We start from the raw sequence: 23,222 nt of genomic DNA on the forward strand, positions 1-23,222 counted from the left end.
AGTATGTCGCCATGCAGCGGGTTCGCTTCTTTCACTGTTTCTCGCAATGTTTTACATTTGGCATAATTTTAACATGGCTGGATAGGCACTTTCGAACTGCACTAGACATGAAACAGTGCTCCCATCTGATGCTCCTGTATAGAGTCCTTGCATGGAGTCCACATTTTGAAAACTTTACAAAACCCACCGCAGAACTGAAAATTCATAATTTGTTCAGTAGCTGTACACTTTTCATGATCTTGATGATGCAAGAAATGTCGTCAAAGTAAACTTTCAATGTACAGAATTAATTGGCACGTGAAGGGGCTGCTAAGCTGGTGGTGGCAAATTTCCGCCATTATATGCTGTAGAGACACTGTAGATAAGACGTATAGTACTGCCAACATCTTGACTCCCTCAGTTGGCACCAGAAACCAGTGAGTCACCAACAGGCAGAAGACAAAACTCACCACTGATAACAGTGTATCCAACAGTTACATTTGATCATAAACATTTGGTATTACTACCAAACATAATAATATCAATTGTTATATGATTGACTGATTGATTCAAGGCGTTTGCCATGACAAAACAACACAGAGGCTATGAGAGACGCCTTAACATAACGTTCCAGATAAATTTTGACCACCTAGGGCCTTTTATCGTGCAACTAAATTCACGCACAGAAGTGTTTTTCTGCGTTTCGCCTCCATAAAAATATGGTCGTGGCAGCCGGGAATCCAACCTGTGACCTCGGGCTCAGCTGTGCAACACCACAGCCACAGCCACCAGCGGAGAGTGCACCCCGTTAACACAACCTTGCTTTCTGATACAACGTAATGTAAGGCAGCACCTGCTGTCGCCATGACAACTATGTTAACTGTCATCGCTACGCTGACTTAGCAACCTCATTTATGGAAGTGCATGAAGAAATTACTTACAACACAATGAATCTGTGTGAAAAGAAGTACAAAATGATAAGAGACGCAGCCATTTACTACTCGCCATGTGAATGTGCACCCCGAGTGGCCTGAAAGCAAAAAGCAGTTGCCGACAGTGCCCGGGACAAGCCAAGCCACTAAGTTGTAAAGGCTGTATTTGCAGTTTGTCAAATGGTTTTCACGTATTAAGCATTTGTTCCTTTACATGTTAACTTTTTCTTTCTACAGGGCAACAAACAAGAAAAAAATTTCTTGCTGGGTGTCAGTATAGGGTATGAAATTTCTGGTATCTTCAGTCAACGGTGAATGGCAGGCAGCAAGCAACATTTGTTGGTTTAGAGCAGAAGCACAGCATGAGGAAAAAACTTTGGCATGCGATTCACTTTCTTTTGAGAGCACTGTAGGAGGAGACATGCTGATGCAAGATTTCCGGCAGCAATGAAACCACAAATGTAACGTAAAGCAAATAAAATATGCACTTAGCATATGACGAGAGGTGTCTATAAAAGTTCCAACCTAAGTCGTAAATGGTTTGAGAATATGTGAGTGCTGTAATGCTTTGACAAGCTATTTGTGGCCACTTCTGGATTAAAGCTATTTTCTGACGAATCCAGTAGTTCATGCTCCCAATTATTAACTTCAAGGCGATCCCTGCAGAGACTCAATCAATGAGCAACTCTATTCATGAGGAATAAAAAAAAATTTTGAAATTGGGAAGATTCACGTTGTATGTTAGCATGCATCACCCCCTACTTGCTGTAATGGGCAGCAAATCACCTAAAAAGCACTAGAATGACCCTAAATATCGTAGATCTTGTCACAATAAATATATAAAAACTTATAAATTGTGTTCATAATGCACTGTAATGCTGAAATGCTATTGCGACCTCATATAGTCATCACATGACTTTTGCAACAATTTTTGTGCAAACAGTATGTAAAAGTCCATGCACAAGAGCAAGAGCAAAGTCCATGCCATTGCTGTCACAAATGACAAAGTCGCTGCTACAGGACGCAAAGCCAAAATTCTTCACCTCGTAACGGACATTCTGGTAGACCTTCAGATTGTTGTCCAGCACTGTTAGCGACTTGGACGGTTTGTCGTTGCCCGTAAAAAGAAAAGTGATGTCACCGCGCTCCCATTTCATGTCGTTGAAGTCGACGAGTGTTGTGTCTAACCTGAGGGGACAGAGCAAAATGTCAGGTACAGGAAGAGGACAGTGTTGAGGAATGGACATAATCTGAACATGAAATGTCAGGTCCATGCTTTTTGCAACAATTCATTTCTCTTGTTACTAGCCCCTGTGAATGTGACAACGTTTGCGTGCCAATGACAATTGCACTGAGCGGTCAATGCCAATGAAAATGGCCTGCGGTGGCATACACAAACCAGTGATGAAGGGTGAAAAGACGTGGGTCAAGAAAAAAATTATAAAATCTGGTTTCTTTAGTGTGCATATCTTGAACAGTTTTGATACATATTTTGTTGCTATGTTAAAGAATCACATACCTAATTTATAACTTCCTTAATTTCACAATTTTCATCACCTTTCTTTTTTTTAACACTGAAACCGAAATTCTGCAACAAATTCCATAAGGCAGTCTACAACCACTTAAAGGGCAACTTGAGCATTTTTCCTAGCTATATTAGGATATTGTCATTTTCAAATGGCATTGATAGTCCTGTCACCAGTAGGGTGGTTCAATTTGCTTAGAAACTCATCAATAATTTTATATAACCAATAAACGAGGTACTGAAACCAAAACAGGTAGCTTCTTTGTGCGATGTCTACAATGAGCTGATGACGTCAGATCCTATACCACCTTAATGCAACCATGGAGAAAGCATGCTGAACACGCAGTACACATGGTGCTAATGCCAAACAAGCGAAGCTGACAATGTATTCCAACTATGAGGGGAGCTTTTCCAGCTCTTTAGAACTCTTTCAAACAAGACAGCGGCAATTTGAGCGACAATAACGAACGCTGAAGGATCGCCATTTGCTTTGGCCCACCGCCGTCACCGCGCGAGGCAGCTGACGAGCCCCAAGCTCAACGCCTTGAGCTACAGTAAGACAAAGAAAAGCACTGGTCATCACGTTTGTCAAAATGACGATTGTCAGCCGTCGTGTCATAGGAAAAGGAGCCAGCTTCAACGTTCCTTATTGAATTTGCGGTGCGGTGTAGACTCTCACGGCACAAACACACGGTGGCCAGCAAAAAGTCACACATTCGTGGACATGAGTTGGGAGGATGCAACCACTTTTTAAAATTCATTTTCAGGAAAAATAGCTGCATTGCAGTCATATTGTTTGGCACAGATAATCAGAATGCAAAAGATAATTCAAAGTTTTATCAAGGTCAGTGGACATCGAAAAATTGCCAGAGTTGCCCTTTAATGACAGCACTTCTACATTGTATGACAGAGTTATTAGCAAATTCAAAGCAAGGCCGGGGCTACAACTTTGAGGCAGTTGTTTCTTCACAAATGAACCGCAAGTAGAAAACAGACATATATTAGCCCTTAATGTGCTTAAAACGTCAAAGAAACTATCCGTAGCACAAGCAAGGCAAACTGCTCTTCTACGACCCTATTATTGCAATTGCAAAGTCACAACTCAAATAATACACAACATAAAGCCAGTTGCAACGGCAAGGTTTCCAAAACTGACAAGTTAGAGCAACGTCCTTACGGGCAATCTATCTAGGCAGGTAAAGCATCCGGTTATTTGACAAATACCTGCACTGTCGCTGCACACTGTCCGGAGAAAGTGATAACAAGTGCGTAAATACTACGTCCCCTCAAAACATACACCGTACTATCTCAGAACTAGGGGGAGGGAGAGATAAGCCTTGTAGAATGGCAACAATGGGTTTCAAGGACACCGAAAACACAGAACTAATCAGGAATACAAACAAACAAAACACACACCCTTTTGCCGTGAATTTTTTTTTCTACTCACAAGTAACTTGTAGCTGAATCAATTCAAGCAAGGAAAACAATGAACTGAGCTCCCGCTGTACAGGGACGGCAATAACAAATGGGCCAGTGCTGTGTTGTCTCAAAACTGCCTGCTATCTATCTAAGACAGCAGCCCGCTTTCTAACCTTGGCAAGACGAGATAAGCTTTCTGAACAACAGTTTCAGGGACAGCTCAAATAGAGCATAACAAGGAAACATTACGAATGACATACGCATTCTAGCAAACTTTACATATAAATGCATTTGAAAGGGTCTGACACTGACGAGTGCAACAGGTTTACAATGCAGGAAAATACATCTCTTCCCATCGATGAAAAGACTGGTTCATTAATTCGTGGGGTTTAACGTCCCAGACTGACACTAGGACTATGAGAGATGGAGGGCTCTTGTTTAATTCTGACTACCTGGCGTTCTTTAACGTTCCCTAAAATCTAAGTACCACACGTTTTTCTCGTTAAAATGTGGCTACTGTAGCCGGGAATCAAATCCAGAACCTTATGCTCAACCAGAGAGTGCTGTAGCCACCACAGTGGGTATTGATGCAAAGAACCACGATGCTTTTCCGTAAATGGCGAATTCGCTTTCTTGACAGGTGATATGTAGAATCCGCAAGTGGGCTTCTCCAGACATCCTGTATCGCCTAAACCAAGATGGTGTACCTCCAGGTTAAAATCATAAATAAGCCACCCTAACATGGACTGGTTCCACCATCTCTGTGTCCCTCCTTTTGAAAACGCAAATGTCAGCTTCAACAGCACTGCCGCAAACACAAGCACAGCCAGCTTGCCTAGCCTTGTCAGAATTCCTGCTTACTGAACATTACGCAGTATCGTCTATAGGTGCAGAAAATGGTAGAACATAGTACAATATTCCATGGTGAACCACTGTTATCAAATATGATTGTAAGTGGCATGAGCTCACACAAATCTATGCGCATTCATCATCAGAGCATCTCTTACATTCCATCAAAAAATTTTCTTAAACTGCTTAAATTGAACATTGTACCTCCAATGGGTTTTTGACTGAACCGAGGGTACTTTTTGGTTAAAAGTGGGGCTACCAGTACACCACACATTGGCACACTCCAACACATTGCCTTGCCCTCACCGGATTTTTGAATTGCCACGTATCATCACAGTGTCAACAATGTGTACCAATGCAAATTTTTCTCGCCACACCTTCAATCTCTCAAGTTTATCTACTCAAACATCCTATCTTATCAGTTTAACATGTTTCATGCAAACAGGCACCGTCAAAATCACTCTATATATACAATGGCAAGACAAGCACAGCTATGAAGTGCTTGGGAATGTCTGACAAGGAATAAAAGTGCCTGTCTATTAACATGCAAGTTATTGAAGGAATGTGTTACATGTCACAGATATCTGCAGAAGCAGCATTTGAATTAATAAATTAATGAAAATTTATTCTGCATGCTGAAAAAGTGGTAATCATGTCTAATTACTGTTTTTCTGATGCCATATCATCACTTTCTGCTATCAGTGTTGCCAGCATCATACAATGTAAACATTTCCCCAATCGTCTCTTAAAACATTATTTCTATGCCTTTTAATGTAACTGTTCAAGGTCTCAGCGAATTTCAATTACATGCTTTCCGTTGCCTCGGGATAGGGGGGGGGGGGGGTTGTAAAAGTCAGGTGGTGGCCCCTTTAGGCAAGGAAAACATCCGGCCATCCAACAACTTTCCTCCCACACACATTCAAACAACATTCAAACCAAATGATAAGGCTTGCATGAAAGTTTCAGCTTTCAGTGGAAGAAGGCCACTTTGAAGCTTTGCCTATGAAAGGATGCGATAAGAATCCTAGAACTATAAATAATTTCGGAGACAGCTGAGAGTATGGTGAAACTGAGGAACAGAAACGAACCGAATATTTGATCCTTTTTTGTGAATTTTACAGATGTCTGATGGCAGTATCCTTGAGACCAATGGTACTGCAAGGAAAAAAACATGAAAGAAAAATAGTTGGTCAAACAAAACGGTTGGAACTACTCAGTCACAAGAGTGCAACAAAATTGAACAAGAGAGAACAGGAACCCATTGCAATCGTGACAAGAGAAATTCCACAAACAAGGTCTAAAAAAAAATTTCAGGCAACAATTAAAAAATACACTCATTGGTTGCAGATAAAGCAAACATGTGACAAAGAAAAACAGCATCACTGAAATCTTTATCTACAAATCTGCATGACACACGCTACACAATTACAGCGAAAGCTGGAGAACAGAAGGCTATCTCTTTGCGTCATTTGCACTAAAATGAACCGAACTGTCTGCCTCGCATTGGCAGCGAGCTGCGGCTTGCATTGCTCTCTGCTGAGCCTGATGTTGCCTGGTTGCCGCCATGCGCGTAGCTCTACAATTCACTTCAGCAGCGGTTCATACCTTGCAAGGAGGTGCCATAACATGTATCAAAGAACAAACACGGGTATCGAGACTATGCAGCGCACATGTCACATCCCTTGACATCTGGCATGATACAACACGACTGCTACGTGTCATGACACCTGGTGGAATACAATGCAACTGCAATGCAAAGTTCGCATGTATCAACACTGTGCCGTGCACATCTCACATCGCGTGACAAGTGACACGATACATGGCATGCTACCGGGTGCAATAATATCCAACTGCAATGCAAGATGTGCACGTATCGATGCTATGGGACGCGCATCTCACACTGCACAACTCTTCACACGCTAGGACATCTGTACTATAGGGCATTTTTCTATAGCAGCTAGCAAATGCTGGCATGGTGCAGTGGTACAGTAGCAGACACCTGCGTAAGGGGCCCGGGTTCGATCCTAGCGGGAACTGCTTTGTGTCCCCCCTCATTCATGGCAATAGCTGCAATGGACAACGGCGGCAGCGGACATCGCTAACCGAAACGGCTATTGAATTGAGTTTATAACAGCTTGCGCTGTAAAATATGCAAATAACTAAACACTATTGTAAATGATTTAGCCTACATTGATGCAATCGAAGGGCATTTCTAGTAAGCTATACATATGTCAAGAAATAACCACGTGAGGATGCATAACCACATAAAGCTCCTAAATTTGATGTTTTGCTCTCAAAGTGAAAACTTGTTAACAAAAATTAGAGAAGCTTATAGAAGCTGGTGAAGCACAAAGCACTTCTCCCAAGTCCATAAACCAGCATTTATAACATTAGGCTTAACAATCATCCTTCATCTAATTCTGCCTTGTCACACACACACAAAAAAGACAATGACTAAATTCATCTATATATGGGAAACTGATGAAATGAACCCTTACCAACTTGCCCAACTGTCAGTTCTACTACACATTATATCACACCTAAAGTAGCTAATTGCACCAAATGCACCTGCACTAAACAACCTACATATGGACAGTTTTCTGTCATGTAAAAAATTGCAAAGAAATGAGGTGAAGTCAACTCACTCCAACTTTGGAAGTCCCACTTGAGCTCAATGTAAAAATCGCCCATGAGTTCCAAAATACGCACGAGATCTGGCCTACGAAAGTCCATTGCTTCCCGTGACTGCTGCTTGAGTTTCCGTAACAGGGAGAGTACTGCGGATACCCACATGAAAGCATATTGAAACAATAGACACAGTTCCATTTAATGGAACAGACATTTATCAAGACGTGAATTACGCACAGAGGCAGTGTATTTTCCAATGATGGCTTACAGATACACTTCATTTGTGTGCAATGATGTCTAGCACTACACCTCACTGTAGTGATGTAGTCCACTGGCTCAGCCATCCAAAGCACACTGACAGCGATATAACCAAATTAATCAGGTGAGAATAGGGCCCCGGAATATCGAAGTAAATTACTTTAGCAACGACCAAGTTGTTTCACAAAAATGATATCTGTCCGTTTTGTTAAGTACATCTGCTTCGTACATTCGCAGTTCAACTTCATAGTTTGTACACAAGCAAGACATGGCTTGCAGGTTGGTTTCGGGAAACTAAATGCATCGGACACCTCATGCTGGTACCCAGTCCTACGGTATACTAAATACCAATGTCACTTTCATATGTGGATCTCCAAAAGATCTTTAAAGTTGCCCCTCAAACTTCCTCGCTAAAAGTGTGATAACAGAAAAACAGAGTGTTTCATAGAGCAACATTGGCCAGAAATCAACTCACTTGTCTGACGATCCCCGTAACTGACAGCTTCTGCTAGGCAGTTCCAACCTTGGCTGTTCTTCACTTTGACAGGAGCATTGTGTGCCAAAAGTAGTTGCACACACTCTAAATAAAATAAAAAAAAAAGGAAACATAGCACATGGTGACGCACAGTTAATTCACAGAGTCTGTATTAAAAAGGTTTAGGCTGCTGCAGAAGACAAAAACACAATGTGCAGATAGGGCTGCGATTTTGTAGCAATGCCTTTCTCTGATGCTAATGCATTTCGCATTTTTCGCATTCATGAGTCGCCAAAAGATGCTCTGCCCTGGATGGAGCATCGTACGTGGGCACTCACAAACACAAAAAGTTCCAAAAGGCATTACCCGCCGTGGTTGCTCAGTGGCTATGGTGTTGGGCTGCTGAGCACGAGGTCGCGGGATCGAATCCCGGCCACGGCGGCCGCATTTCGATGGGGGCGAAATGCAAAAACACCTGCGTACTTAGATTTAGGTGCACGTTAAAGAACCCCAGGTGGTCTAAATTCCCGAAAGGCATTGCTACAAAATTGTGGCCCAGCAAAGGAATAATGTCGACCACATAGGTCACCACTACCAAATAAGCTCTCAATGTCTCAAAAGAGCAGTGCTATTCATTTTTCTTCTGACAATAAGTACAACACAGGAATCAAGGATACATAAACAAATAGAGTGCAACGTTTGTTCTACTTATCTATGTGGACTCTGTGTTTCATGCATATGTGTTGCCCTATGTGCAAAAATAAAAACATGAACATCTCTCTAGTTAATGTTCACAGGAGAAAGCAAAAATGTGGCAAGAATATTGTCAAATGTGTGACATTACTTGCAATTAAAAGGCAACTACCAATATGCAAAGTTACTGAATTAACAAACGGCAACCTGTAATCTGGTTTGCCTTGAGTCTCAATAATTTCGACTCTGGAGAAACGCTACAATTTCATTACCACATACACAATGCTAAACAAAACAAGCCATGTAGAAGAGTGAAATGTCAAAAACTCTGTGTGGATTTTCTTATCTAGTGACAACAAATTTTTTCTTCACATAATACATGTATTTGAAAGCATCAGCACAAAGTAAAAGCAATCACGATCACAAGCCAAGTTTCTCTGACTGTATGCAAAGCTTTACTACTGTGTTAGGACAGAAGCAAAGGCAAGCATCCTGCATCCTACACAGTACAGCTGCCGCCACTTAGGTCAAGGGGCATGATGCATACAAACGCAGGCACCTGCTTATGTGTTCACACAAATTAGTTGGTTGAAGAAAAGCTAATGTAGAGAAAAGCATTTATCCTCTTCCCTGGCTTGGAGGAGCTGGGTTCGTTCACACATTTCTGGTAAAAACGGTCAAGGACGAGCTCAGCTCCATCAGCAGTACTTTGCATTTTTAGCAATGCCATGGACAAGCCTAGTTCTGTGTTGGGGCTTTTTGTAGATGGCAGTGCACAACATATGGAACAGTGCATTTAGAAGTGAATTTATTCTTTTTGAGGAACTAAATTAATGTTGGTAACTGGGGATTTTAAAAATAATTTGGCCATATTTGGTAAGAATTCTGGATATAGCGAGGCATGGAAGGGTTTAAAATAATGAGGGGTTATCTTGCCCCGTTTATAAATGCTTCAAATAATTATAGCTGATCCCATATAGTGATAAACTGCAGAACACAATGGTGAGTTAAGCAAACATAATGCACCTCAATTCAATATGAACACCGCATTATGTGTAATGAGTTGGGCATGATCTGGAACTATCGAACAATCTAGTTTGTGGAAAAACTCGACTTTCAACTTAACACTGCATCTGCTTTAATACAATAGTCTAGACAATGGGGTAGTGTCAACCATCGAACTTAAAAAAAAAAAAAAATGTGCAAGTCTTTCAGCATGGCCTTTCGACATGTTGCCTCACATCTAGGAGAAACGAGAGAGGTGACGAAACAGAAAATATATTTCTTTGTGTGAACAATGCTCAGAAACTAAAGGCACAGATGGTATGACGTAAAGACAAGTCTCTCGAATACAGCAGGTGACCTTTCGTGAGCTAACAAGACATGTCCATGCACTGGCCCAAAAAATTTGCTGTGACACTCTGCAGTTAAGCACGAAACAAGTACAAACCACTCAACGCTGCTTACGTGCTTGCATTATAAATTTCGAATTAAAAAGAAAGTTCATCGGACATACCCTTCTGACCCAGCATGACAGCCAAGTGAAGTGGCGTGTTTCCTAAAAAGAAAAAAAAGAGAAAAAAAAAAAGTCAGGTGTTGCTTTCGTACTTTCGTCACGCAAGCACGTCCTGTCATCTCAACTTGAAAAGGAAACAGGTCAAACTAGAACACGAATCTGTGTTTCTCTTTTTGCTCGTTACCTCTTTTACGTTTGTTAACGATGTCGAGTACATCGGCACGACACATGCTCGAACGCCGAGCCTTTGGAGCCGCGGTACGTTCACCAGCTGGCTACGACACGATGCCACATCACACGAAGCAAAACGTTCTCATTCATTTCTACCAGTTCCCGTTTCACACATCGGCTCGCTGTCGCAGGCGCTACGCGCGGAGACATCGTCGCCTCGTGCAAGACGACACATAATCCAGTTACTAACCTATGCCGTTCCGCTGTCGTGCATAAAACTCGCCGACATCCCAGCGTCAACGCTCCCACGGCCGTAGTTTTTTTCCCACGGAACGAAAGCGTTCCAAGGCCACGCACATGTGAGTGGCCGATATACTGTCAAGACTGGAGGGGAAATTCCTTAAACCGCTTCCTCTCTCGGGCAGCCGTTAATAAGCGCGCCCACGGGGCACGGCGAAAGAAAGTTGAGAGCGGAAACGCGGCAGTAAGAAAATTATGCGCTCCTAAAGTGCAGCTCCTTCCGTCAAACACGGTTCACGTCCGCCCGCCCCTGGACACCGACAGACGCGGCAGACCTCTTCGGAACGTTTTTCGTAGAGTGTTTCGCGGCGGTTGTCTCAACGACGAGATATACAGCGGGTCAAGCTCGTTATTTTCGAGGTTGACTCTCTTCCGACGTCGTTGGCTCCTGCAAACGGGTGGGCAACGGTTTAGCTTTCCCGAAATCGAAACGATGGGGCAGCTCTCGAGCTCTCCTATGCCCGGCTGAACGGGCACGGAACGAAAACTTGTCGCGAGAGGGCAGACGACCGGGTAGTGCGGGACCGCCTTACCGTGAACGTCCTTCTGCGCGACGTCGTGCGTCCTCAGGAGCGCCGAAACACGACGGACATCGCCTAGAAATACGTTTTCGTGCAACGGATACATGCTGCCGCCTTCACTGTCGCCGTCGCTGTCCGCCATGTTTACCTCTCGCGTCGCCTCGTCAGGCGTACGTTACGACGCGAGAACGAAACCAGAAAAAAAAAAAAAGAATGCCGGCGGCCGACGCGACGCGGCGCGACGGTACTTCTCACGTGGAAACAAACAAACAAAAAGGTGGAAGAGGCGCGTTTTTTGGTGCGAAAAGTTTAGTGACCTCGTGCTTTCTAAAATTGTCCGCGATCTTGCTCTTCGAAAGAGTGTAGTGACAGTGATGCTTCTGTCACAAACTCTGTTCAGTTCCATGAAAGCGTGAACGACGTTATTCATCGAAGCCTCAAATTTGCGGTGGAGTAGAACTCAAATGCAATGCTCTTAATCAGGTTGAAAGAAAGGGGGGCAGAAGAAGAAACTGAAAGCCTAAACAAAGGCCAACATGGCGATAATTTAGCATAGGTAAACCAACTGCTCTTGCGCTTTATTTTCAGTTGATGGATTACAAGTTTCAAGATTAAATTCGTGCACTTTAAAATTAGCCAAGAAAGAAAGAAAACTATATCAAAAAGCGGTAACGGCTATAGAAACAAGACGTTATTTTTCTGACAAAAACAAGTTCCTGTTTACTAAGAAAAAGATGACAGTCCCTTTAGCTTACGCCAAAGAGGGTGAAGGCGAAAGCTTGTGCGCTCAAGAGACATCCATTAAATTGCTTGACTTTCTCGTGCGTTGTTACTTATTATGTCTTTTCTCTCACTAAATGTCGTGGGTTCGAGTGCCTTAATTAACGCTACCTTAATTAGCTGTGTCTTAGTCAACTTCGTCCTAATTAACACCAAAGGTCGTGGGTTAGACTCCACCAAAGGTCGGTCAGGGGTTCGAATGCCTTAATTTTATATTGATTAATTGTACCTTAATAAACTTTACCTTAATTAATACCAAAGGCCGTAGGTTGTGGTGCCTTAACTCTATTAACTAACTGTGCATTTTCTTGGCGTGATTAGCGGCGTCGATGTGGCAGCGATGTGGAAGACGACGACGAAGGCGTGAGCAGTGGCACGAGCGCTCCGAATTTCTGTGCCTCACAACGCGAAGCTTGAAACATAAAGATCTAACGCGCCCTCAAGTTTTCGCCTTGAAATTTGAATAAATTGTAGTAATACACGCAGCTTTCTTTTCTCCGGCTTTCCGCGAGTTCTTCGTAGTTTATGATTCGTAGGGTCGATCTTCGTCAGATTTTGGCTGATGTGGGTTTATCACCCACTCGTTTATGACGGCCTCTCGCGTTACTGTGGCAAGGTCCTCAGTTGCGCACCACACGTCCAAGTATACGCGCCTATGACGCAAAGAATTACAGAAGTGGGCTTCTCCGCACACGACATCTAGTTGAGGAAAAGCCAGTTACGTGCAGACGCGTTCAGCATCATGCCACTAGTAACAAAGAAACATTTGGTGAAGAAGAAAATGCAACTTCTAGGGGCTGCTATACTAATTGTCTCTTCTATATATATTATCACGAATGACTATAGTAGGATACAACTTTAAAAAAAAAAAAGCAGTTGGCAACCAAGGCACACGGACCGCGCGGCGTTGTGTACGTTACTCCGCTAGCCAATCAAAGAAGCAAACAAAGTCGCCGTCATGCGAAGTTTTCAAAATGGAGTCGTACTTGATACCTCCGCAGCGTCTGCTGTTGTTGAAGAGTCTTTTCAACGGCGGAAGCAATGAGGTGTGCAACAGGCATGGATAAAGTGCATGGATCGAGTCTGAGCATTTAACTCTTCAAAAGTCCGCGGTGCTGTTCCTTTAATTGCTGAGCCCGTTTTACTCGTGAAACTTCACTGCCAACTGAAGTGAAACTTGACAGTAAATAGTTGCAGCGAAGCAAGCGTTTTATTCCAGTTCAATGAAGAATTAAGATTTCACCGTCCCACTATAATATACGAGTGAAAACGCATAAAATTATGCACTTATAACTTTATATTTTGTGATACGGCCTTAAGTGTTGGTTAGCCGTATTATATAGACCAACCAACCAACTACCTTTCCGTGAAAGTGGTCAACACGAGTTATATCCTCCATGTAAGCGCTAGCTCAGGCCGACCTCTCTGCCTTCCTTCAATTCTCTCTCTCTCTCTCCCTCTCTGTCTGTTTCTCCCTCTCTCTCTCGCTCGCTCTCTCGATGTAAGCTGTTGTATTGATGTAACAAGCCCTGAAAAAAGTGCGGTACACAGCCGTTCTTCCAGCAAACGACGCGCGCTTTTCTTTCCCCACCTCCCATCGTTATACGAGTTCCGACTATTAATGAGGCAGGCCCGCTCACTCAACCTCCCCCATGATGTCATCCAACACCGCATTGAAGAGCGTCCCGGTTGTTCGCGGCCTCGCCTGATGTGTGGGGGCGCGGCCCCTCTATGGAAACGTGTGGCCGTGCAGGAGGGAGGGGAGAAGGTGACTAACAATCGCCACATTTACTGGACCTGCCCTAGACCTGCCCAATCCTCAGAATTCGACCAACACCTTACCTCCCCAGTAAGGCATTGGTCCCGGGTTCGAATCCCAGACAGGGCGAATTGTTCTTCATCTGCGAAGCTTTCTTTCCGAGGAAGCCGTCTGGGTTTCCTTTAATTTGTAGCTTCCTACAGTCGGATGGATGGCAACGTTTGCCCTTTGATTGACTTTACTCCATCTTGCGGGATTCCGCAGTACTGATTTTCCAAAACTAAATTATATGCGTATTATTCTCATTCTATGCAGTTTGTAATCTCGTGTAATGTTTACATTTATTCGCTATACTGCTCAGAAGCTATGACGAAATGCAAACCACAATTCACGAGAACGCCGCTGTCCGACGTCGACGCATTGATATGTCACGAGGACCAAGACGATGTTCGATATCTGTCTATAGAAAAGAAACGTGAGAAGAGGACTGGTGTACGCTGAGAAAAGCACGACGCGAAAGACAGTTTCAAGGTTCACTGTTCACTGCGTCGTTGGCCCATCCAGCCTTTAGCTATGTGCTCCTGACTGGGTCACCCGCTTGGAGAAACTGACATGTATGCCCTTCCGCAGTGCTAAGTTGATTACAGTTCACACTGTCGTTGATTTCTGAGTTGTCTGTCTTCGGCACATGCAATGAAGGAAGAACAGAAAGAAAGAAAGAAAGATTGTGGTGTAAGGTTGTCTCGCTATTGCGCTGCGAGAGCCCGAGGTTTCGGAATAATCCACCCATTTCTTGGCCAATCCCCCATCGTGGGTAGGAGCCACACACGTGATAGGCAACAACAAGAAAAACACAGCCCGAGGTGCGATCCCACTATCAAGCACGTGTACTTTTTATTTTCGCTGTGTGAGGGACTCTCGGTAAGAGCAGCAGCAGCATCAGCACCCAGCAGCAAGCCACATTCAGTACAGTACAAGATTTTTTTCGCAAAGGAAACTAGCTGGCCGATATTATGACGCATTGCGCTGACATTTAACGAATTATTACTGTCAGAGTTTTCATGGCCAAATATGAGCTCTTGTGAGCGCTTCAATACTAACCAAGTGTTCTGCCCTTATAGTGGACGACGCTGAAGACGCTGTCACTCGACGCCAACGTCAAACATTGGCGGGTGACGGGGGGAGGCGGCGCCGTACTTCGTCGCCTCAACGAGAGGAGGCGCTAGCGTCGCGATACTTAGATTTATGAGGATTTGCGGCCTTTGTGTTACTTCCGCGCCGGGTATCGCTCTTATGGTCCCTGGATAAAGTGACATTTCTAATCTAGGAACCTTAATCGGTCGAAGCCGTTAATGACCTCGCGCGTTATTTGCGGAGAACTTCGCAGATAGTGGCAGCCGACAGCAAATTCCAAAGTAAACGGAGCGATGACTTTCCGCATTTTTCTCTTCGGGGCGCGCATTTCGGGTGATAGGGTTGAAGCAACGGTCATTGATCCTTCAATGTATTTCGTAGACTTCTATGGAGATAAAGAGCTCGAATATATGTTCCACGTTTCTGCTCCCTTCCTCACAATCTTTCGTAGTAACTGTCTCTCTCTTTCCTAAAGCCAATTAGGTTTGGGGCGCATTTTCGTCCTTCCGTTACCTAGCCTGGGCTCCCACACCTGAAGTCCCCGGCCGTGGGCTAGCTGTCCCGAACTTTACAGCTCTAGCTGGACAATTCTAAAAATTCTAAATATTGCCAGGCTACGAACCGACCAAGGCTGGTTCGCGGACATCAAACAAGCGTCCGCCTAATGTTTATAGAAATACGAGCGTATCTTTAAAGATCGCACCGCACGACGACGACACTCCAAATCTTTTTAAGCTGGTCCATCATCATCGTCAGTCTGACTCGGGCGCTTTCATTTTATGCAAAGGATCGGTACAGAACCGATCTATCGATGAGGAGCAATGCGAAAGCATCTGAACGAAGACTCGAGACGACTCGGCAAATTCCAATGGAATGCGAAGGTGTTCACCCAGCGAGAACTACAGAGAACGTCCACCTTCCAGACGCTGCAGGACTTCGGCACGTGGGAGCCTAAACTGACTGCAGCGGATAGAGATAATCGAGAGACGATTGCAATACTGATGGAAGGAAAGCATAGGGACGGGATCGTCACTGGCAAATGCAATTTTACGTGATAGAACAGAGAATAAGGACAGCCTTGAATGTTACATTATGATACGATAACACGTACAGCTCACACAGAGGCGATCATCTTCCGCCACTACATTAATAGGAGTTTTGCCATTAGAGATAATCACCATTATCGTGCACCACAGCAGTAATGAAGAATAAAAATGATAGCGGACACGTCAAGATTCGGAAACTGAAAATGATTGAAATTCCTCTCGCAACACGTTACACCTCCTCCTCGCTGAAACTATCGAAACAAAACGTAAGCATATAGGCGATATGCTGTAAGCAGGCTTTCCCACGCGTTTCGGTTGCCCTGTATGACAGCCGACTTTGCTTCCGCTTGCAGCACTGTTTAACCACGGCCGCTCGATGCAAAAGCACACCTTGCTTTGCATCGAACAGCCGTGGTTTAACATCAAGGCCACGTGCAAACAGCGAGGATGGAGTGAGGAATGGAGTGTGGTTGGGGTGGCAGAGCAACTTCGTGCGCTCACATCTTCTTTCCATTACAATTTAAAGAGACACTAAAATTAGTAAAGTACCCTTCGATAACAATATATATGAAAATTTAGAGAATGGAGGCATGGTATAGAAAAGACAAAAATATATGAAAGGCTGGTGGCGACGCCACTTTGAAGTTCCCGCACCAGCTGGCCGTAAACATGGCCTCTGAGATAAGCGCGCGCCAGCTGGCACGTGCAGATTCCGGAGGCCATGTTGTAACGTCATGGATTTTGACGGCGTGTGCGCGAACGTATAGTTAAGTATATATATTTATCGGTAAATACGGACTACGTTGCATTCTAAAAGCGCGGAAGAACTGACCTTAGCAAGGTTTAAGAAACTTCAAGAGTCCCGTTCCGACCTAAAATACTTTATCCGTCTGGCCTGTTCCTTTGAATTTCTGCACCAGCCGCGATAGCACAGTACATGGCTATGGTGTTGCTCTGCTGAACTCGATGTCACACGTGGTCAGATCCAAGCCGCAACGACCGCATTCCGATTGGGACGATATGCAAAAAAGTAATAATAAAATAAAATAAAAACGCGTGTGTAGTTAGATTTACGTGCACGTTAAAGAAGCCCCAGGTGTTCAAAATTATTCCGCACTCCCCATTACGGCGCGCCTTATAATCATACAATGGTTCTGGCAGAACTTAATTTATATTATTCCCCATGAATTACAAACTCGGCCAAGCCTCTACCCTTGTGGCAAATGCTGCCGCAGTAAGATCATAGTAAATCAAACATTCCGCACTAAAGGAACGCGAACACAATGAACCATGGTCCTGCGTCACATTAAATAAAATATTCTGCACTAAAGACAGCGCGCAGCGACCATCGTCTGCGCTCTTCGTCCCCGTTTCTGTCGTCCACGTGGGTGTCGCTTAGGGTCCCGGCTTGTCGACCATTTCACCGAGTAGTGCCACAGTTTGTAGTATGACAATAACGACAGCGGGAAACGCGTTTTTATTGCATGGCATAAAGAGAAGTGAGCGAAAACATCGTCAACTGAAGGTCGCCCACCGGAGCAACAGACGGGGCAACGATGCTTTAAAAAAAAAAAAGAGAGAGAGAGAGAGAGAGAGAGAGAGAGAGAGAGAGAGAGAGAGAGAGAGAGAGAGAGAGAGAGAAGAAAAAAAAAGATGACGATGCTTTACTGGCATTCACTTTGAAAAGGGGCGGTGACAACAAGTCACCTACACCGAACCCGCGACCACAGGGCCGCCCGTCTGACAGAACGCGTCACCTCGGAGATTCGCCGAAACGTAGTCTGCAAGCAGGTGGCGACCGCAGCTTCGCTTTGGCGCGTGAAAGTTACCAAAGCCTGTGTACAACTGTTGTTTCACATACGGTTGCAACGTACCCACCGACTGCCTGAAAACGAGGCAGGAAAAAGTGTGCCTCGACGAATCAATCTCGTAGCGCGCGAGATATTGCGAGAAAGTATAAACAGAAAGGAGGAGAAAAGCAAATATCGCTAATCCGTAGGCAAGACAGGCAAACTGGACAAGGAAAGTAAGCGACAGGATGGGCGTACACCGCGGCTACTGTAGTCACGGAAGTAACTCGAGATGGCTGGGAAAAAAAAAAGAACTGAAAAATTAAATGAAGGCGCCCACGGTCGTTAGAACACCGCATGGCGGTCGATCACCCGTGCTGTGTGTGCGCTTCTTTTATTTTTTGTTTAAGCAACAAGAACAAGAAAGAGGTGGTAAGAAACAGCAATAAGCAATGACCCAAGACGTATGTATACTGAACAACACCGAAAAAAAAAAAAAAAGAGGTAAAGCATCGTCACTCAGCAGTCAGAACAAGTAAATCTGGCACCATGGATTCCCTATATTGGGTAGGTGCCAATTTGGCACTGGCAACAACCACGGCAAAAACGGCATCGCGCTGTCCCAAACTCTGCAAAACGCGCAAGATTGGCGTCCGGGTTACTGAACTCCAACTTTTCTACGTACCTCCCACGAAAAAGTAATAAAGAACGAAAGAAATGGAAATTTTTTTTCCCTCATTGCTCACCCTTTTTGGCACCCCTGTGACAAGGCACGTGTATACAATACATAACAATAAGCAACATTTTTGTGCATTATGTGTCGACCCTGTAAAAAAATCTCATACGGCATATGCGCCACATATCTAACAATCACACACGAACACATGTGTTTTGCATGTGTTCTCGTATGATCATATGAGGTCGTTGAACATGTGTCATATGAGATGTTTTTTCAATGGGCACGTGTTCGATTTCGTAAACATGAAGCGGTGATTTTCCACGTAGTTTGTCTGAATATAAAAATAGGAAGAATGAATTTCCTTTCACTTTCCTAGAAGTATAACAGAGAACGCGAATCGGTCTGCGGCTCACAGGTATAGCTGCTGGATTTTATGTGACTTTATTTTTTCAACACAAATAGGATATCGCAAAAGAGAAAGGATGCACGATGTGAGCAGACGACTCGCACACATATCAGGAGGAAGGCGCGCAAAAATTGGAGCCACATTCACAAGTTCAAATTTCGCGACAGACGAGAATGCTAGTTTACATAACATACGTGCGTTCTCTTCGTCGCAGACGATTTATCGTATACTCCAATCACTACTGTAGTATTGAATGTTCGACGATGCTATATATCGACGTTCTGAAAGCTAACCAGTCTTTGTATAAGTTTGTTAGCTTTAGCTCCACTAGATTTTTCTTAACATTGTTATTAGTTGTCCGTTTTCTCTTATTGCTTTTTCTACTTTTCTCTTTTGTACTGCCTTCACCTGTACATCAACTTCCCGGATGCCGAGGGATGTTGTCAGAAAGTGACTACACGAATTTGACTGGGACCACAACCCAGTACAAAGAAACATATGCATACCATCATCAGCAAGAATATTTATAGCCCAAACAAAAAGCTTCTTACGCGAAAAATGTTCGTAAGAGCATGCGCAGCCAATCGCGATGTACTATTAGCGAAGGCGCCCAGCCAATGGCAAACAGCTTTTACGAATAAAAAAGATTCGCGAATGTGGCCGCTGGTGTGAAAGGGAAATGAATGCTTAAGTGCGGAAGGATAATTTCTACGCGACGTTTCTTAATCGTAAAAATACAGCGCTTTCGTACGTAAAACAGCTAATGCTGTCTTCGGGTTTTTAATGGCGCAAGGCGAAGCACAACTTGCAGATGATATCCCGACGAACTGCAGACAACACGCGAGGGGAAAAAAGCGGAAAGGGAAATCAATGGAAAGGGCACCGACGCGTCTCGTGTGAGTGCGTTAACACGCGGTGTTCCGATGGCGCGCCGTGCACTTTCCTCCTCCGCGGTCATACGCACGAGTGAGGCGAGCTTTTCTCCTCTCCTGGCAACACTTTTTTGCTTGTTGTTTGATTGCGCCTTTTTTTCCTAGCATCCGCTGGGGGTTTGCTGGCGCTTCGGGAGTCTAACAAGCTCCACAGAAGACGGCGAGCCGGCAAAGCAGCAGCAGCAGGAGTAGAGTTAGCGGGCTCTCCAGTAGACGACCAACACCGGCGCGTGTCGTCTGCTCACGAACGTATACGATATATTGACAGAGAAGGAAGAAGAAGCAGACCACAGACAGACAACAGAGACAACATGGGTAGCAACAACGCATTGAATGACCACCAGCTCGACTACGCCAAGCTGCATTTCGACACCAACGCCATCCATGCCGGACAGGAACCAGATCAATGGACTTCGCGCGCCGTGGTGCCACCAATCTCGCTGGCTACGACGTTCAAGCAGCGATCGCCGGCAGAACCGTTCGTGAGTACAGCTGTCTGTTACGCGTACACTAACACACGTGTCACGCTTCTTAGAGGGAGTAGTGATTCAAAACTCGTGATAATTCGGATTATCAATAAATGCCTGCAGGCTGACGCCAGATGTCTGTCCAGCTTAGATATGAAAGCTATGCAGACCAGCGCTTCTGAAAGATGTGTCGGCCCAAAATGTTACACATCTCCCATCTTTGTCCAAGTTATACGTGAAAAGTAATGTTGTTTGAATGCAGAAGTTCATTTTATGTATGACACGTCCTTAAGCTACAATTAGGCACCAGGCAACACTGACCCTTCGATCGAACTGCAAGGGCTCAGAGACGAAAAAAAAAATGACCCCCCCCCTCTCCACACACGCACGCGCGCGCACTTTCGAAGCATGCAAGCAATGATAGCTTGAACGTAAAGTTTGTCTAGTTCCACGCTGTCCCTAACTCTTGCTTACGTTCGAAGCAGCTGCGTGTCGTCTGCTTCACGCCACAGCGAGCGCTGACGTCTGCAAAGCGCCGCGTTCCTGATTTTCGTTCTTCCTTACTGTATTCATTTTTCTTCTTCTTGCGAGTGTGGCAATCTGCCGAGAGGAATAATAGCCGCGCGCCCAGAATGGAAAGGCGGAACAGCGCTACAGCTGACGCAAGGAGTGTGTAAAAGCGAAGGCTTCTACTCCCGTGTCAGGTAACGAACGTACGGCGTGTCTCCGCCCGCATCACGCCGTGAGAGCCTGCCACGTGTTCCTATACGGGAACGCGCCCCTGGTGGCGCGCGCTGTTTAAAAAAATGATCTACAGACGGACTTCCGAGGGCCGTCGACCGACTCGCCGGAGCGGCAGTGATAAAACGACGGCGACTCACCTTGGCAGAAAGTGAACACAACCGCATTGATCAGGGCTCTCTTATCGCAGTTGATGTGTACTGTACACGAAGCACTGTCGAGATTACTCCTTGCGTACGGCAGTATACGTACTTCGCGACAGTGTTCCTTGTAAAGGCACCGCTTTGCCACGGATGCTCAGACGGGGCCATTCGAACCGCAACGTTTACAGCGAAAACTGAGAAATTTCTGGTGTTATACTGTCTACCGGAGCTGCAAGCATGACAATAATGGTTAGCACATAGGTGTGCCTACTCACATAGTCCTTGCGGCTTCAACCAACACTGTTTATTTGCAAGCTGGTCGTATTAAACACAGTGCGTTAAAAATTCAACAACGCGCAATGTACGTGCTCAGTCTTTATCTAGCTCCTTGCTGCAGAAAACTATGGTCGCTTTAGACCAGGAAGGCAGATAACGCATCTACTACCTATAATTCACGTGCTAGCTAAACGATTGCAGCGCCCGAGTTCTCCTTTGGTAATTTGAGTAGGAAACTATTTGCATGAAACATATTGTCGGGATAACCCGTTAGCGTGCGACACCACACATTTCGCGTGTTTCAACACGACGCCGTTTCACCACTGATGCTATCTGACGGGGCTTTACAAACCCTGTGGGCATGAATGCTAATGATGTGGAAATAGGGTACAACGTGTTTTATGTTTATTCGTGAAGCCGCACGAACCTTACTCTTTTTTATGCGTCCTAGTATGCGCAGCGACAAACAAATGAATTCATGCCGACACGCTGTTCAGCTATTCGTCCGCCGCGGCATACTTTAGTGGCTATGGCGTTCCGCCGCTGAGCTCGATGTTGTGGGTTCGATTCCGGCCGCGGGGACCGCACTTCGATGTGGGAGCGAAATGCAAGAAACGCTCGCATGCTCATACTTAGGCGCACGTAAAAAAGCCTCACTTAGATTTAGGTGCACGTTAAAGAACCCCAGGTGGTCGAAATGTCCGGAGTCCCCCACTACGGCGTGCCTCATAATCAGAAAGTGGTTTTGGCACGTAAAACCCCATAATTTAAAAAAAAGCCTCACGTGCTCAAAATTGATCCTTGCTCCCCCACTACGGCGTGCCTCATAATCGGATATTGTGGTTCTAACACGTCAAATTCCTTTTTCTTTAATTTTATTATTGCGATACTAGTTATATGGATACTCCAGGCGCATTTCTGCCGTCGGCGTCGCCGTAAGGTCGCGTTACGTACAAGGGCGACAAAATCATCGGCGCGCGCCGTATGATGTATGTGCGAGGGTGAGCCGCGGCGATTGCGGCTCAATGTCCAGCACGCAACGGAGGAAAGCGGGGAGGAAGCAAGCCGCCTTCCGTCGCGCGCAAGGCTTTACTAGTTCCCAACATTCCGGTTAGGAATGTGAGGAACTAGTTAGGAATGTCAATTGCCCCTTTATATAGTGCGACCGTGTTGAGGTGACGAGCTGCTTTTGTTTCACTGTCTTCACGGCATCGAAGAGCACCAGTTATTCCATTATAGTGCAGAAAGAGAGATAGTCAGAGAGAGAGTACCACGGAGATAGGCATGCGATATGAAAATAAACAACGTATGCACGGCATGCAAATTACGCCTATAAGCTTTAAATTATCAGCAGCGACGAAAAGAAAGCAAGCAAACAAACGCAATAGAAAAAGTAGTTGCAGACGAACTCCGAGTGCACCGACACGTATATTCATGCTTACTTTATTTTCTTGTTTCTTCTTTTTCTTTTTTTATAAGAAAACCGATTCACTTGAATATATACTCTGCTCGGAGAGCGATAAAACTGCTTTGTGCGTTTTGTTCGAGCGGCTGCGAAAGTGAATTAGCCATATTGCAGCAGCAGGTGGTCAAAGAGCAGCGCCGCATGGAATATTAGGATTCGCCACATCCATCATCGTGGAAACCAAGTGCACGACGCGACCAAAATATATATTTAATTTCACGTCTAAACCTCGGTACAATGACTTCATTTGTGACGTCACGCATTTTTTAACACTTTCACGTGTTCGAGATGCGTGCGATGTGTAGAAGAGTTCCCAGGCGTACCCTTGGTTAATTTTC

General features: G+C 44.8%; 2 protein-coding genes across 4 annotated transcripts in view; one reads left to right on the plus strand and one right to left on the minus strand.

Moving 5' to 3' along the window:
• Positions 1-11,669, minus strand: part of LOC126518003 (ankyrin repeat domain-containing protein 13C) — a 33,837-nt gene extending 22,168 nt beyond the window's left edge. For all 3 annotated transcript variants that reach the window (XR_007596327.3, XR_008609651.2, XM_050167843.3), the window contains exons 1-6: positions 11,279-11,669; positions 10,275-10,316; positions 8,066-8,170; positions 7,350-7,481; positions 5,793-5,859; positions 1,955-2,099 (exon numbers count right to left, since the gene is read on the minus strand). Coding sequence is in view for 1 of the 3 variants with exons in the window: in XM_050167843.3 (XP_050023800.1) it covers positions 1,955-2,099; positions 5,793-5,859; positions 7,350-7,481; positions 8,066-8,170; positions 10,275-10,316; positions 11,279-11,408 (621 nt within the window). In the remaining 2 variants the exon portion in view is untranslated. The remainder of the gene's footprint in view (positions 1-1,954; positions 2,100-5,792; positions 5,860-7,349; positions 7,482-8,065; positions 8,171-10,274; positions 10,317-11,278) is intronic.
• Positions 11,670-19,923: 8,254 nt separating this feature from the next.
• Positions 19,924-23,222, plus strand: part of Cth (Cystathionine gamma-lyase) — a 36,454-nt gene continuing 33,155 nt past the window's right edge. Inside the window, exon 1 of the mRNA XM_050167845.3 lies at positions 19,924-20,274. Coding sequence (XP_050023802.1) covers positions 20,104-20,274 — 171 coding nt within the window. The 5' untranslated portion in view covers positions 19,924-20,103. The remainder of the gene's footprint in view (positions 20,275-23,222) is intronic.

This window comes from Dermacentor andersoni, chromosome 11, assembly GCF_023375885.2.
Source record: "Dermacentor andersoni chromosome 11, qqDerAnde1_hic_scaffold, whole genome shotgun sequence".
NCBI lineage: Eukaryota > Metazoa > Arthropoda > Arachnida > Ixodida > Ixodidae > Dermacentor > Dermacentor andersoni.